General features: G+C 45.8%; 1 protein-coding gene across 5 annotated transcripts in view; it reads left to right on the top strand.

The window, feature by feature from the left end:
* Positions 1-15,554, top strand: part of LOC119389336 (RNA-binding protein Musashi homolog Rbp6) — a 705,926-nt gene that overhangs the window by 589,500 nt on the left and 100,872 nt on the right. Inside the window, exon 13 of one of the 5 annotated variants that reach the window (XM_049414393.1) lies at positions 9,008-9,164. The exons of the other annotated variants lie outside the window; for them this stretch is intronic. Coding sequence (XP_049270350.1) covers positions 9,008-9,069 — 62 coding nt within the window. The 3' untranslated portion in view covers positions 9,070-9,164. Of the gene's footprint in view, positions 1-9,007; positions 9,165-15,554 lie in introns of those variants that run through there. 5 annotated transcript variants of the gene reach the window in all.

The following is a 15,554-nucleotide window of genomic DNA, read 5'->3' as shown; positions in this document are numbered from 1 at the left end:
TCATGAGGTAGCGAATAATACAGGTCTTTTACGTCAATGGAAAATGCGCACATGTGCTGATTAGAACGAGGTCGGATGAAATCCAGAACTTGACCGGAATTTCTGACCAGAAACGGGTCGTCTACTGCTAAAAGGCCAAGCTTACTTTGCAAGAACACCGCTACACATTTTTGCCACGTGCCATTTTCTGATACGATGACACGAAATGGTTTTTCAGGCTTATGTGTTTTCACACTGAAGAATGCCTCAAGAAAATCTTTTTGGCTATTTGCTATGCTGCTAGCTAGTTTAGTGAGGTTAAGCTTTTCACACAACTTTTTAGCCTCAGATTTGACTTTTGAAATAACAACATTCTCCTTGCATTTGAACACCGATGAAACAGCTTCGCTTGCTTTAGAATTGAAAAGGTTGAAAGAAAGGACGGCAAACCCTCCTTCCTTGTCGGCGGGAAGCACGGCGAGGGCGTTGTCCTTGAGGTAGGCCTCCACTTTTCTTAGCGGCAACCTAGATGGGTGTTGCGTCGAACGGAGGAGCACGTCAACGCCCGCTGAAACACATCGGCCTTGTTCCGAGTCTGGTGCCCTCCCAGAAATTTGACGGACCAATGAGAGCCTTTCAGGCGCGGAAAGCCTCGGCTCAACCGCGAACTTCGGTCCAAGTGAGAGGGTCTCAGTCACTTCCGGTGGCAACTGTAACGGCTCTAACTTCCTCAAGAAGTTAGACTGCTGTTTTGTGGGTTTACCCCATCCGTCGGACATGGCATAAGAGTGTGCAAGATCCTGAGGACCGAGTTCAGGAGGCAAGTGCGACTGCTAGGGCAATGGCTGTCGCTTCAAGTTCTGGGCACCAAGGATGATGCCGCGGGAAGAAGACAGCTTCGAGAACTTCAGCGCATCATTCACCAGACAACAGAAGCCATCTGGGCCTGTGACTTATCTCGTTTGAGGACGGACTTCAAACCAAGGAAAAGGCATGATGAGAAAGGCAAGAGCAGCGTTCACAAGTTAGAGCCGTTACAGTTGCCACCGGAAGTGACTGAGACCCTCTCACTTGGACCGAAGTTCGCGGTTGAGCCGAGGCTTTCCGCGCCTGAAAGGCTCTCATTGGTCCGTCAAATTTCTGGGAGGGCACCAGACTCGGAACAAGGCCGATGTGTTTCAGCGGGCGTTGACGTGCTCCTCCGTTCGACGCAACACCCATCTAGGTTGCCGCTAAGAAAAGTGGAGGCCTACCTCAAGGACAACGCCCTCGCCGTGCTTCCCGCCGACAAGGAAGGAGGGTTTGCCGTCCTTTCTTTCAACCTTTTCAATTCTAAAGCAAGCGAAGCTGTTTCATCGGTGTTCAAATGCAAGGAGAATGTTGTTATTTCAAAAGTCAAATCTGAGGCTAAAAAGTTGTGTGAAAAGCTTAACCTCACTAAACTAGCTAGCAGCATAGCAAATAGCCAAAAAGATTTTCTTGAGGCATTCTTCAGTGTGAAAACACATAAGCCTGAAAAACCATTTCGTGTCATCGTATCAGAAAATGGCACGTGGCAAAAATGTGTAGCGGTGTTCTTGCAAAGTAAGCTTGGCCTTTTAGCAGTAGACGACCCGTTTCTGGTCAAAAATTCCGGTCAAGTTCTGGATTTCATCCGACCTCGTTCTAATCAGCACATGTGCGCATTTTCCATTGACGTAAAAGACCTGTATTATTCGCTACCTCATGAATCACTTCTTTGTTGTGTGCAAGAATGCATTGATAAGTTAGGTAGTATAGCGTTTCAGAACAGTGCTGGTGTGCCGTCTAGTAGTTTTTTAGAACTTTTATCCGTTTACTTGAGAGCTACCTTTATCCAATGGGACGGGAAGCCCCACCTTCAAAAGGAGGGTATATGCATCGGGTCATGTATTGCTCCAATCTTAAGTGACTTGTTTTTAGCCAAGCTTGACAGAACCGTTTCCGGCGACCTATGTGACAAGCATATCACGCGCATTTTTAGATTTGTTGACGACTTCCTCATTCTTCTTGACTGTGACCCCATGTCCTGTGCTCTAGACATTCTAAATTTCATCAAGGAGCGCTTTAGACCCCTCTTGTTAACTTACGAGGTGCCAACTAACAACACTCTAAGATTTTTAGACATAGCCTTTACTTTTCACCAAGACCACACCTGTTGGGCGTACCAGCCCAGGAGCAACAAACCTCTGCTTCCGTATCATTCCGCCCACACAAAACTCGTTAAAAGAGGTATTGTAAACATGTGCTTTCGCAATGCATTAGAAAAGTCTTGCCCCCATCTAATGGCAGCCAGTTTTAAAGAGCAAGCAGAGCGACTTTCGTATGCCGGTTACCCTTCTCACATACAGGTCTCAGTTGCGGAAAGTTTGGTGAAGAAGCTTCAGCTCTCGGAACAAGCGCTCCCACATGTTGAGCCAGTAAGGCCTCGGAGGCTTGCTGTAGTCCCGTACCTACATGGAGTCTCCCACAACTTGAAAAAGGTTGGGGAGCGGGCCAATGTGAAGGTGGTTTTTTCTGCCCCGAAAAAGCTGTCGTACTTGTGCACCAAGGATGTTTCAAATGCAAAACGAGGTTGCTCAAAAAAGCACAAAATCCCGTTCGTCACATGCACAGCAAATGCAATCTATCAGATACCTCTTTCATGCGGCAAGAAGTATATAGGACAAACTGGCCGCTGTATTAATGACCGGCTCCGGGAACATGCTTGTAATGTCAAGAATGGTCGCGATGGTTTCCTGGCACTGCACTGCAGCACGTGTGGCTGCAAACCGCTTTTTCATGACACCATTATCGTAGGAAAAAACAGAAATAAAACGACAAGGGAAATTATCGAGGCAGAGAGGATTTGTAGATTAGGGCTGAACTGCATCAGCACTCCCTCTCTCGGGCTTTGTCAAAAAGAATTGTCTTTCCTGAGAATGTAAGATTTTCGCGCATGGCAAATGTGAGTTTCATGAATGATTTGTTTGTTTTTCGCATTTCGAGAGTATATATGTGTACGCTCCTCGAAATAAATCTTGTTGGAAGTAAGCGCTCGTCTTCGTCCCCCTCTCTTGTCCTGTGTCAAATTTTGCGCTACGTGATCAGTTATGCATTACGAACATGCCCAACTTCATACTCTTGTCAACCGTAGCACAAAACGTTTCCGGATGCTCTGTGGACACGAAATGGGCGTCGCTTGCCTCACACGCCGGCTAGCTTATTTACTCGGTAGTACTGGCAAGATTACTTATTTCTTAGTATTACTGGCAAAACACTAATAAGTGCATTGGACATCGTTCAGAGAAAACTAGTGAAAGACGGCAAGCACTGTACGCGCTACTAAAGAAGGGCTATGAGTTTAGTTTCTGAGTCAGAAACGTCGCGATTTACGTAGTACTTAGCACTACAAACAGTCTCGCAAAGAATCTTCCATGAGGCTAACATAGCCAGGGAATGCATTGCGTTCAATAATATTTCTAAGAATTAAACTTTACTTAAAAGAGATATCTATGATTTGTGGCGGTTTAAAAGACTGAATATAGATATGCGCGGATCTGTCGTGAATTTCGAAACACTTCTCAACAAGTTAATGATCAAGTCGATATATTTTAGCCGCCGTTCATGCAGATTTCACAAATCGTAAGTAAACGAGCTTAATTAAGTTGGGTACTTGGTCTCTGAATGCAACTAATATCGCGCGGCGGCAGAGGCTAGTCTGGCTGCAGAAGGATTACGCATTTTGAAACGCTTTCAGGGAGCTCAGTGCGATGCTTGCCCATCTAGAGGCGTAGATTGAGAGGTTACATATATACTGGTCACGAGGAGACAAGTACTCGCCGCTTCACGTGACTGCGGAAGGGTGAATTTCGCTTTTTAGGAGATCTCGGGCACGTTCACTTTTCATGCAAAGAGTGTCAATTATGTTATAAATCACGATCTACAAGTTCGGCCGATTGCTACGTGGCTGATGACGACGTTGCGAAGTAAAGTGATTTTTCGCCGTTTTTGACAAAACTGCCTGCTGCATGCTATGCAATACTAACCGACTCACATGTTTAGTTATCCGTGTGCGCAACTTTTTTTGATATGGCGAAAAAATTTCGAACGCCTTTAAAAGGCTGCATTCACTTTTGAAATCGCCTACGCAGGCAATGAATCGCAACAAAAATATTGAGCCAAGAAAGTGCACGAATAGGGTTGAGCATTCACAAGACCAGATAAAATTGAGACCATGAAAACAAGACTTGGTGTCAAGCAAGCTTGAACTTTGAGCTAGGTCTATTACACACAGGAAGCCCTGCGTATGACTACAGGAGATCAAGAATGGCTTGGAGTTCATACACCAAGCATTACAAATTCATGACCGGCACCTGTACTTTAATGTGTACACGTGGGGCAGATATAAGCTGAACAATGAAGCTTGACAAGTGCATGACGAGCAACAAACGAAGCCCACATAGCTTCTCTAGCAGAAGGATTTATTTTCTTTTCTCTTACTTTATTAGGCTGATAGTAACGTGCACAATGGAAAAATATCAGAACGTGTCCTTCTGCCTAGAGGATTAGCGTGGAGCTCTGTTCGAGCACTCCATCGCAGTTTGGCATATGCCTCCGGTATCGTTTTGTGTTGGCGTCCTCGCTATGCTCACTAAAGCCACTGGAACAGCTTTCCCAAGCACATGGGAAAACAGTCTACAAACTACAAACAGTTTACAACTACCGACGTCCATTTGCTTTTGACAGCAAGCGCGCTCAATATATATCTCTTTTTTTTTTTTTTGCTACCATAATCGCAAACATGGATGGATTAAAGTCATTCTGCCTCGTGTCCCGCAATGATGATAACAAGATGGCCAGCTTTAGTGTTTTTATATGAATGATTTGTTCCAGATTTGCGCAGGATAATGTGCAGCGCTGGTAACGCAACTTCAATACGTTCACACATCACTAGAGTCGGCATACATGATCGCCGGCCGACGCTCGGAGAAATGCGGGGTTTTTTTAGCAGCAGAGCTGTTTAAGCCGGCCGTAATCTGTCCAACGCGAACAAAAAACCTCGGGCGGGTATGCGCCACAGAGATTGTCCAATGCCCACTGCCAAGTACAGCAGGTGCGAGCGCTAAACGAAAACCAACACGTGAACGAGACAGAAGGAGAAAAATAGAGAGAAATAAAGAAAATAAAGACGTAAAAAGAAAGGCAGAAAAAGACATAGACAGAGAGATGAAAGAGATAGGAGAAGCATATAGCGAGACAGAAAAAGAAAAAAAACGAGAGAAATAGAAAAAAAGAAAGAAAGAGAGAAAGAAGCAGAGGGAGAGAGAGAAAAAAGAAATACAAAGAAAGAGCAAGTGATAATTAGAGGGAGAGAGATGAAGATAGAGTGATAAAAAGAAATAAATAGAAAGGAACGAATGCAAAAAAGAAAGAGACACAAGAAAGAGAGAGAAGAGTAAGCGGCACCACTAGCGTAAAGCTGTCATCATAATTTTTCTTTCTTTCTTTAAACGAGGTTCTGCCAAAGAACCTTGGTGGCCAGCTTCTGGCGATCGGTCGAAAGTGGCCCGCAGCAGTGAGGATGAGTTGCGTCATCCGATATGCATTCTAAGGAACGCTGTTTGAAAACATCACAAATCTTTAGTCTCGTGTGTTTCATTCGATGTGCGTTCAAATCAGCACCGAGAACTCGACGTCAGGTGGAGGAAAGGTCGATGATGGATCTTAACTGTGCACCGAAAGACCGCGTATGCGGCTTATTTTAGGCGCACATACTTTGCAAATAGCGCTGCGCAGACTTCACTAATTCGTTAGATGCAGGCAGTCTGAGAATCACGATAACTTTAACGAACTCGCGTGCGACGTTTTCTTGCCCCTGCTTCCTCTCGCAGCCAATGCTGTTTCGCGCCGGCATTCCACCCATCGTTTCTAAAGACGCGTTCTCTAAAACAAAAACTAAACAAAAGAAACGTGCATCCACCTTCGTTTCGCGACGGCTCTATTACCGCACTTTACAGATGGCTACATTTGGAACGTGAAGATGACGAAGACGCAGAACTGCAGCTTTTGTTCCGTCCGCGTTGCATCTTGCCTTTTATTTTCGAAGAAAGAAGTAATTACGAATCGCCTTCACTTAACCCGAATGTTCGGCTCCGCGAGGATGTCGCCTTAGCGCCGAGGGCGGACCCTTCATTCGGGCCCGACATTATCTGGCAAGCACAACAGTGCGGGAGAAATATGCCCCTCCTGTGTAAACACTTCCGAAGCGAGCGCTTTCGTTCTTCCCGGTATGTTTGTAAAACTTTGAAACGTCTTCAAGGCGTACAGATTCGGTGCCGTAAAAGTGAACGTCGCTACAACTTTTAGAGGGCGTATGACGTGACACAGGCAAGTTGCACATACTTTTACATATCACTGGCTCAGTGCGGTAAATTTCACAAATTGTGTTGATCTGCAGAGGCCAGGGTTGTCGTTGGGTAGATTTGAAAAGGAGCCAGAACTGATGCTAAAAGTAGCCAGAAGTAGTCAAGCCGTTCAGCCATCGCGCTGAATTCGTAGCCAAAAAATAATGAACAGACAAGCAATAATAATTACGAATAGAATTTTCATGGTTGAGCAGGTAATGTTGTAATTTTTATTAGGCAAAAGCGTAGAATTAAATGAAAACGTTTTTCCGCTTTTACTTGTTTTAGTTGCTCTCCAAGCTACAAATAAGTTGCGAATAAATTAATAAATTATAAGTGCTTAGAGTGCACGAAACAGATAGAGTTCCCGCCAGAATATTCTCTTCTTTTACGTTGCAGCCAACAACTCAGTAGGAACGCTAAATGTTGAAGCAGCTTTCCCGTGAAGCCGTACTTGATGACCATTCTAGTCTTGTAGGAGACGAACAGTCCAGCTGCTGCGGATCGCGTGCAGACGCCGCTTCACTCCGTCGTCGCAGTGGCGCGCATGGTGGCCTCGATGCGCGCCAGCCCGCTGGGACACGACAGAAAAGCTGGGAAACACTGGGTAGTGTTTATGCTTGCTTGCCATTGTACCCACAAGTGCTACTACATACGCCACAATAAAGGTTCAAGGTCGCCGAAGACATGGAAGCGTATGGAGCCAACCTGAAATTTTAATCGGGGTCCTAAAGTAGCCAATGTGGCACAATACAGCCACCAACGGCAACCCTGGCAGGGGTAACCGGTCTAGCTCTTATTGTTCCTTACTTAATCGAGAGAAAAAAAGGGAACTTTCGAACTTCAACCAAATTGCACTACTTTAGACTGTACCAGTATTGTGGCAACTCTGCTAATCAGTCTCGTTTCAAGGAAAAACTGCATCATCGTTTACTGTTCTCACTGACTTCTTGGCTGGAATGTTCCGAAATTACTCTCTGGTAGGAACTCTAGTTTTTCTACATAGACTACATGCAGGCGCTCTGAAATTATAATTTATTCATTTATTTGCAGCTTACATGTTGCTTGAAGGCCAAGCCAGATGGGAAAAAAATGTGTTCTTCTTTCTATTATTCAAAACGGTATTATTTATTGTTCAATATTACAAACTGTACCCATAATACTGCTTTTGTTTTATTTGCCTGCAAATATGGAGTTAGACGGCATGGCTACTTTTTCTGTTCTGGCTCCTTTTCAAATCTCCCCAACGGAAATTCCGTCTAAAAAAAACAGGTTCGTAGATCTCGCACACAAAAAGAGGCGGTGCAAGGACAACAGTATCGTGTATTGCATGAAACCGGCAGAAAACAGTGAAGGTATAGGGGAGATTATTTGTAGCTGCGGTGTAGTAATCGTCATACAAATGTAAAGAAACTGAAGTGGACGAAAACACAGCTTGCCGCCGGTAGGCGTGAAGCTTCAGACAACGCGTTCGATGCTCTACCAGTTGAGCTCTTGATTGGCTATTTATGCGCATGTAAAGCTGGGAGCCACGAGGGCGAGTGCTCCTTCTTTCCTGTTGGCGTTACGCAGCACGAGAGCTTTCTATGAGCTGAACCCTCGCACTGGAACGAGACCCTCGCTGTGACCGAGTCTTCTTTCGTTAATTAGTAGCATGCGTTGGTAAGACGAGCACAAAATAAATGAAAAAATGCACATTGAATATTGTTTACAAAATGTTTATCGTGTGTCTCTGGAGTAACGTGCCCTGGCGAATGTCAAGTGAGCAATCAGATAAGTGCTGTCATGTCTGTTTCAAAAAACAGGCTTTCTCCTTTAGCAACAAGAAAGGAAGTGATGTCCTCACGCGACACTTGGCCCATGCGGACTGTTAGCTTTGTTTTCTTAAAAGGATCCGACCTAACAAGGACCAAATGATCCTTGAAGGCTGAAAGACGAATTGCGACTGGACTGTATGACGAGTCGCAAAACAACATGAAGCGGAGTACTCGTGTGCGGCCACCAAAGCGCGTGGTACCAAGCCGAAAGCGACGCGTCTTTTTATTAGGTTTATCTATTTAGAGGCGGCGCTACCTTCATATCAAGGGTTCCAATTGCTGACCGAAGGAACAGATAAGAGCGCATGTGAGCTTCCTCGTCGCGGGAATGTTTTGTCGACCTGATAAGCTCTTGTCGCCTGCTGGAGAACGACGACGCGCTATCCTTCTCGTATTTAAAAGGGAGGCTTATGCCGTTAAGCCTGACTTCAGAAAAATCACTCTAAAGGTAAATAAACGATAACGTAGCGAGACGTTCACATTTCGCGAACAAAATTAAGACCTTTTTAGCAGAAAACTTCGTCTTGGTGAGCAGGAAGTAGAAAGGCGTCCGAAAAATACGTCATGGCATTGCTCGATGAAAGCAGCGATTTCCTTTTGGGAACGTTGATGCTACACAGGAGCTGCATGCAACTGGTGAGCGCGTTGAAAATGTTTTGTCAGTGGCAGAATGGTTGGCAATGCTTCGGCTTAAGGCCTTTCTTATACTCGGAATATTCGTATAAATCAGTATATACGTACAGAACGCACTTGTAGACAATAATACAAAGAGAAAGGTTTATTTTTTTTTCTTTCTCTTCATTTCAGTTTCCTTGGCCGAAGCGCTGGGGACGCCCGATGTTTTTTACTCGGTCATTCGGTTGCCTTAAGACACGTTCTCGGCGACGCGCGTTCACAGACTTGTCGGGAAGCAAGAATATTTTTTATTATTTTGGGCACATAAAGAAACGGCATTGACAATGAACTGTTTCACTGTCTCGTTTTTGTTGTGTCTTCTTGACTCATGCTCGAGGCGTCGTCTCAAAGGTGCGGAGAGGCGCCATACCGCTGGACGCCATTTTCGCAAACCAGTCGGCAAGCACCGCCATGCTCGGGGCACCAATATGTCCTCTGTCGCCTCTCCGCACCTTGCCACCTCACGAGGAATAATATGTCCTGCGTCGGTAGGCCCTGTTTGCGGCCATGTTGCGTATTTTGTGCCGCAAACCTAGGCATAGCAGGTGTGACGGGTCGTCTCAAAGGTGTGGTAGCTATTGTTTAGCCCTCGGAGCGTCTATAGCACTGTAGCGACGCTCACATTGTTTTGTTGTGTTTTTTTTCCTAAGGTAATTGTACCGTCGTAAATACACTACGAGGCGCTCGAATGGACCAATTTCAGCAATCACTGTGCGCAGCGGTAACCTCAGTCTGGTAAGCCACGTTGGCATGCAGAGACGGACAGGCAAAGCCGATTTCTGGTGTGTGCAATTCACGCTTGGCGACGATTCGCGTTAAATTCGCGACGCGCAGGGTTGTGAATCTGGTCTGTTCGAAGCTTGGTTATCAGAAATGCTGTTTTTGTTATCTCTTGTGTCTGCACGCGCAAGTGTACGCACGTAAATATGTTGACACCAAGGCAAGTGTTCTACCTGTGTACTTAACGAGTGCGTTATACATACACGTGACGAAAATGATTTACGCGAAAAGTATACGACGCTTTATTTTTCAACCTGTTGTTATGTCGTCTTTCTCTCTTCCTTGCAAAGAATATTTTTTACGTTATCGAAAGCACGCTTCTGCACCGTGTCTTGAGAAATAAAGAATGTCTCGGAAACTGCCCAGACGGCCATGTCGTTCACTCGCGCTTGAGCGCAACTCGCGCATTCTCAAATGACGCTCCTTGAAACTCGACGTCTTTTCAGAATGCGAGCGTTGGCGCACATTTCACAAACATTGCACTCCACACAACACACACACGTAGCAGTTACAATGTTCGTCGGCGTAACCGCAAATGGTCACATGAGCTTGCACACAGACGTAACTAATCCGTGCTGCGAGCCTAAATCTCACAATCTTTTTTCGGTTGCTTCGGAGGAGCTTTGAATAACGGTAATTAAAGAGCAGCTGCATAACACGCGCTTGCGTGAAAAACATTTGCAACTCACAATTACTTGGCTCGTTTTGGCGTCGCAAATTGCCAGCTAGGTCAAAAAATGTGATCCTTTCATTCAGCAAATATAACTGAGCTCCGTCTGTCGTAACTGCGGCGCAAAGAACGCATTTTTGCGTCGACCGAATTCTGGTCTGTTTCTCTCGAAGGCCACGTTGCTTTCAGGGACGCAGAAACTGCCTATTAAAAACACTTTCGTAATACTTAACCGATACTTATGAAACAAAAAGAACTTTGTTCTTTATAATCGGATAATTGTTATGCACCGATAAAATTCCAGATAAGCACCGCCATTACTGATTGCTATGTTTGCGACATCCTTCTGCAGCTATTCCTGCGGCGCGTTTGCAAAAGCTTGCGCGATTCGTTCTTCGCATAGTTTTTGCCCAGTCGCAGGACTCCTTTCAGGCCATTTTAGCAGGCCAGAATTCCACTATCCTGGAAAATGTTTGGCTGATACCTGCAATTGCATATATGAGATATGTAATAAATTCTCCGACCGTAAGGTACGAAATGCTTTTTGTTTCATTAAAATAAATTCATTCTTATAGAAGTCAATTCTCATTAGGGAGTTACTTTCCGCCCACCCTATGTTTTGATTTTTTTTTCTCTTTCTGAGCGTGTGTTGGCACGGGGCACACCTTTTACTGAATGTGTTTGTACAAGTTTAGCTCTCGTGGTGACTCGCAGTACTGAGCTCGTTCGGAGAGGAAGCACCATTCGGCGCTGGTCGCCGGCTTAGTCACACAACACAATACACTGAAATCTCTTGTTTTCACGAAGGACGTCACGCGAAAGCGTTCTTCTTTTCTGTCGATATGCGGCTTCGCAAACTTGCACTATGCAGTGGGCGAACAAGCACATACCGGGCATTCGTTCTCTTAATTGCAAATGTTTGCGCATAATCCGACGCTATTCTGTACAGTAAACCACTTTACACCCTTAAAGGAGCTTCATCGTGCCTGCAACACACACCCTAGAGTAAAGGCGTTTTCACAAAATCCATATCAAGAGAGGCACCCAATCGTCTAAACGCCCTTATCACTCAAAAATGAAGTCTACCAGTCGGGTAACACCCAGTTACATAGGCACCAAAGGGTAGAATATCGCATATACGCGCACAATCATAAACAAAAACCTGGCAAAGTAAAACATCACATAGATAGACCGCTCGCGCTGCGCAGCCATACGCCGACCAACTGGTATAACGTAGCCGTAATGTCATGACCCGCCATTCAGTGCCGGTGATTATGTTCCTGTTTTGCATAACTAAACAATATACATGCAAAGAATACGTGTAAACTTGTGCTTGGCTTCTAGGTAGCCCTGAAAGAGAGATATGTTAATCTAAACTCACGTAAGAGTCAACGTCTTTTAATTAGCGAATTCCAATTGTCGGCGTGCACTCCATCATACGGGCCACAGGTGTTTCGACGACTCGTGACGCTCTTAGCTTCTAAAAGATATTTTAGGTAAAACATTAGTCCATACTCAATCCAAAAGGAAGCAAGACATCTTTGTAAACGGCAAAAGGGTGTTGTGTGTGCTTGAAGGTGGAAACTGGTTTACAGTGTACATTCTTGGAAAAGAGCGTTACGACTGCAAAGTGCAAGATGTGACGCTGCTGTCAAGTTCTTTGCTATGGCACGCACTGCTTGGCTAACATCCTTGTAGAGCTGCTCGATGAGAGCGGCATTGTTGCTCGCCTTGCCCGTTCTTTCTTCCTGACTACACCTGCGTCACCTTTCTTAGTCAAGCCCTGCGACGGCAATTTGTTCGTGGGCTTTCTGCAGAGGAGGAGCTTCACTCGGCCTCGCATGTGCCCTGTAGATTAGCAGCGGGAGGTCTCTGGCAAAGCATGTGCTCCTCTCGTTTGTCGGTCGCCTCCTGGTCGCAAACACGAAGGGTGCTTTCTCTTCGAAGTTATTTTCATTCTTGCTTTAAGAACCGCAGTTGATACATATTGGTGACAACGTGCGCATATTTTCCAGTTTAGGTTTACTGAATGGAACTGCTCTCTTACAGCACTGATTCTGTCACCAAATATATACATATACACACTTACATGCGCGCACGATTTCTTCACAGAATCGCCAATGGAGGTTATTTTGCATAAACTTAGTGCAGCCAGTGGGAAGCACTCCGCTTAGCAAGACGGTGCAAATAAGTTAACTAAGGACATGCGAGTGTTTGCTGAAACTTGAGGCACCCTTCCTGTTTGCTTTGTCCGCCAGTGATGTGAAACTGTTGTGGCGTCACGTTCCTGAATCAGTGGCCAACACGAAGCCTTCAACTTAACTGTTCTCGGGAACAGCGCTAAAATGTGTGCGTGGTTTTGTAGCCTGGCCTGTTCAACTCTGCTATGCCTAGCTTTGTGGTGTCCCTTCCCGTTTTTTTTTTGTGTTCCCATCCCAACAATAGAACTGTCTGCCGCCCATACGTGGCGCGCGGCCGCTTCAACGTTAGACTTGGTAGTGATGGTGGCCTCTTCGGTACAGCCGTGTCCGCTCTTTTGTGATGCGCATACGTTGTACAAAAAGCGCATGTCTTCCGTAGTGCTGTAACACCAGAGATTTCTCTTACTGACTGCCTTCGACACAGAGCTGTGTCTCATACCGTGTGATGTGTTTTCTTTTCACCGACCGAAATGTTAGACTGTCTGCTTGTTTCGGCTGACCCGTAAATCTGGCACCGATATACGTGTGTGCAGTTACGGTGTATGTGTCCATCTTTTTTGTGTAGTGGTGCGTAGTTCTCGAAACGTGCGGTGAGCAGCGACGGTATTTACCGACGGTAACCGTAGCCGACGTAGCGTTTTGTCGGCTGGTGTGTGCTCGCTTTAGTGTGGTGCCCGCATCCGGAGCAGCGAAAGAGCGCCTTTTCATTGGCTAGATGCAGTAGTGACGTAGTGACGGCGCCTCGATGCTCTCATGCCTGCTCTTGTCTGCACTACTTGTCTGTCTCACGTGAGCCAGGAGGAAAAGCCTCGTTGTATTTTTCTTTTCTTGTATATTTGGCCATATTTTCTCAAGCCTCAGGAAAGTTCTTTTACATTATCTTTTTTTTTTGCGAGATTCCCGACATGTTTCCTTTTTCATTTACTATTTCGCTTCTCACGTTTCCTCCTAGAGCCGTGTGCTCAAACCGAAGCTCACTCAGCACTAGGCGATAAAGCTCCTTTCCGCGGTCGCCTCGTTGCATGCATGCCCTTCTAACCTGTGTTTTCACTTTGCGTTGAGGTCTTCATATAACGAGGCATTTCCTTTCACGAGCCAACAACTTCCTCGGTTTTATTTTTATTAATTAACGTGCCGCCTCTTTCTCTGGCGTATACAAACAAATGCAAATGTAAGGAAAAAACGAAACGCAAAATAAAATGGGACAGCGCCGTTGCAAGTTTTCCATCTCAGATTGGCTATAGTTATTTGCTGATTAAATTTCTTTACAGCAATCTGTGTGAAGGAAGTCTCGACATCTCATTGTTTCAGTCACAGTTTTAATGGTGCGTTCATTCGCTGTCCGCCTTTTATATACCAGTGAGGTACACACAAGCGTTTCTGGATAAATAAAGCTTTGGCGCAAGCGCACCGATTACGGCTAGCACGACTGCGGGTGCGTTCGTTGTACCGTGTGCTGGTAAGTTTGCCGGGATTGCGTCGCCGTATTTCATGTTTGCATAGCAACACGTAACAACTCTGACTCGCATTATGTTAACGTAATGCTGAGTTGCATTTTTTTCCGTTTCCTCGGTTGCTCTTACTCTCTATTATTTTTCTGGGCAATCGAAAATATTTCTTCCCTTATGCCTTTGAGCTCTTAAGCTTCGAGTGAATGCCCACTTGAATCCTAATTTAACTGTGCGTCGCGACAGAAAGAAATAAATTGTACAATGTCATCGTCTCGTGGTCACAAATTTTAGCTTTTTTTGCATTATCAGTTTGTTTTGATGCGGACGGCTCCACGTGGCACGTACTGCCTCTTGCGAAGGATAGATAATAAATGACGATGGTGGTTATTGCCGTTCCCTCTGACCGTGTCTGTGATCAGGTTCTTCTACATGAATTGTTGCCTATATGATTTTTGGCTACGATGTCGAAACGTGCTAGCGGGGATTCGACAACGATGCTCGCGTTACGGCCGTTGACCTCAAGAGACGAACCCATCAGCCGCGCACCTTCACAGGCGATGACGTAGCCACTATCAGCGGTCGAGCCGATGCAGCCGATGGATCTCGGTACCACTGCGTCGGTGTGACTTGTGAAACGGACCGTGGGAGCAATTCCGAACGGAAAGTCAGAAGGGCTTTTGAGCCACGAAGATGATAATGTCTGGGGTTTAACGTCCCAAAACCACGATATGATCACCAGGGACGCCGTAGTGGAGGGAAATTTTGACCACCTGGAATCTAAGTACACGGGCCTCAAACATTTTCGCCTCCATCGAAAATGCAGCCACCGCGGCCGGGATTCGATTCCGCAATCTCCGGGTCAGCAGTCGAGTGCCATAACCACTAGACCACCGTGGCGGGGCTGGGAGCCACGAAGAAGAAACGTCAGTCGCGGTGAGACTTGCAAAATTGAAGGGATCGTGTCGGGGATGCCCACACGGCGGCGGCAGAAGCGGCCTACATTGTCAAGGCCCATTATTTGTATCGCTTATTCATCGGCAAGGTTAGTGTGGATTGAACACTGCTCAACCTTCGACGCATCACGTTTTCCAAGGCCTCTCCTCCCCCACGGTTCTCTTCCCTGGAGACCGCCGTGTGCAGGCACCACAATTATCAGTGCTGCAAGTTTCGACGAGTTCCAACCGATATTAGACAGTTGGATTACTTGGTATACGTATTACTGACTTGAGTCATATGTAATAAAAAAGGACAACGTACTTGGCAACGGAACAGACACCGCCACGGAACACCTGATAATTTATTTTTGGATAAACATAGCAAATGATGAGCCTGCAGGAACGGTGCGACATTTACGCTTATAGCGCCACTCCATATTTTCTCAGCTAATCTTTTCAGTTATTTTGTCTTGCCGCAATCATATCTAAATAAACAGTGCAATGCGCAGATTGCTTTTGAGACGTGCGCGTTCTTATGCTGCGGAGAGCAAACGACGGAGCAATTACACACCTATTACCCGCCTAGACAAAACGCCTCAAACATTTCCTCATCTGTCCTCCTGCGTATCCGCCTGAGCTGCG

The sequence above is a fragment of the Rhipicephalus sanguineus genome, chromosome 4 (genome assembly GCF_013339695.2).
Source record: "Rhipicephalus sanguineus isolate Rsan-2018 chromosome 4, BIME_Rsan_1.4, whole genome shotgun sequence".
Lineage (NCBI taxonomy): Eukaryota > Metazoa > Arthropoda > Arachnida > Ixodida > Ixodidae > Rhipicephalus > Rhipicephalus sanguineus.
The sequence above is the reverse complement of the archived record's forward strand: the minus strand, read 5'-3'. Positions and strand labels throughout refer to the sequence as shown.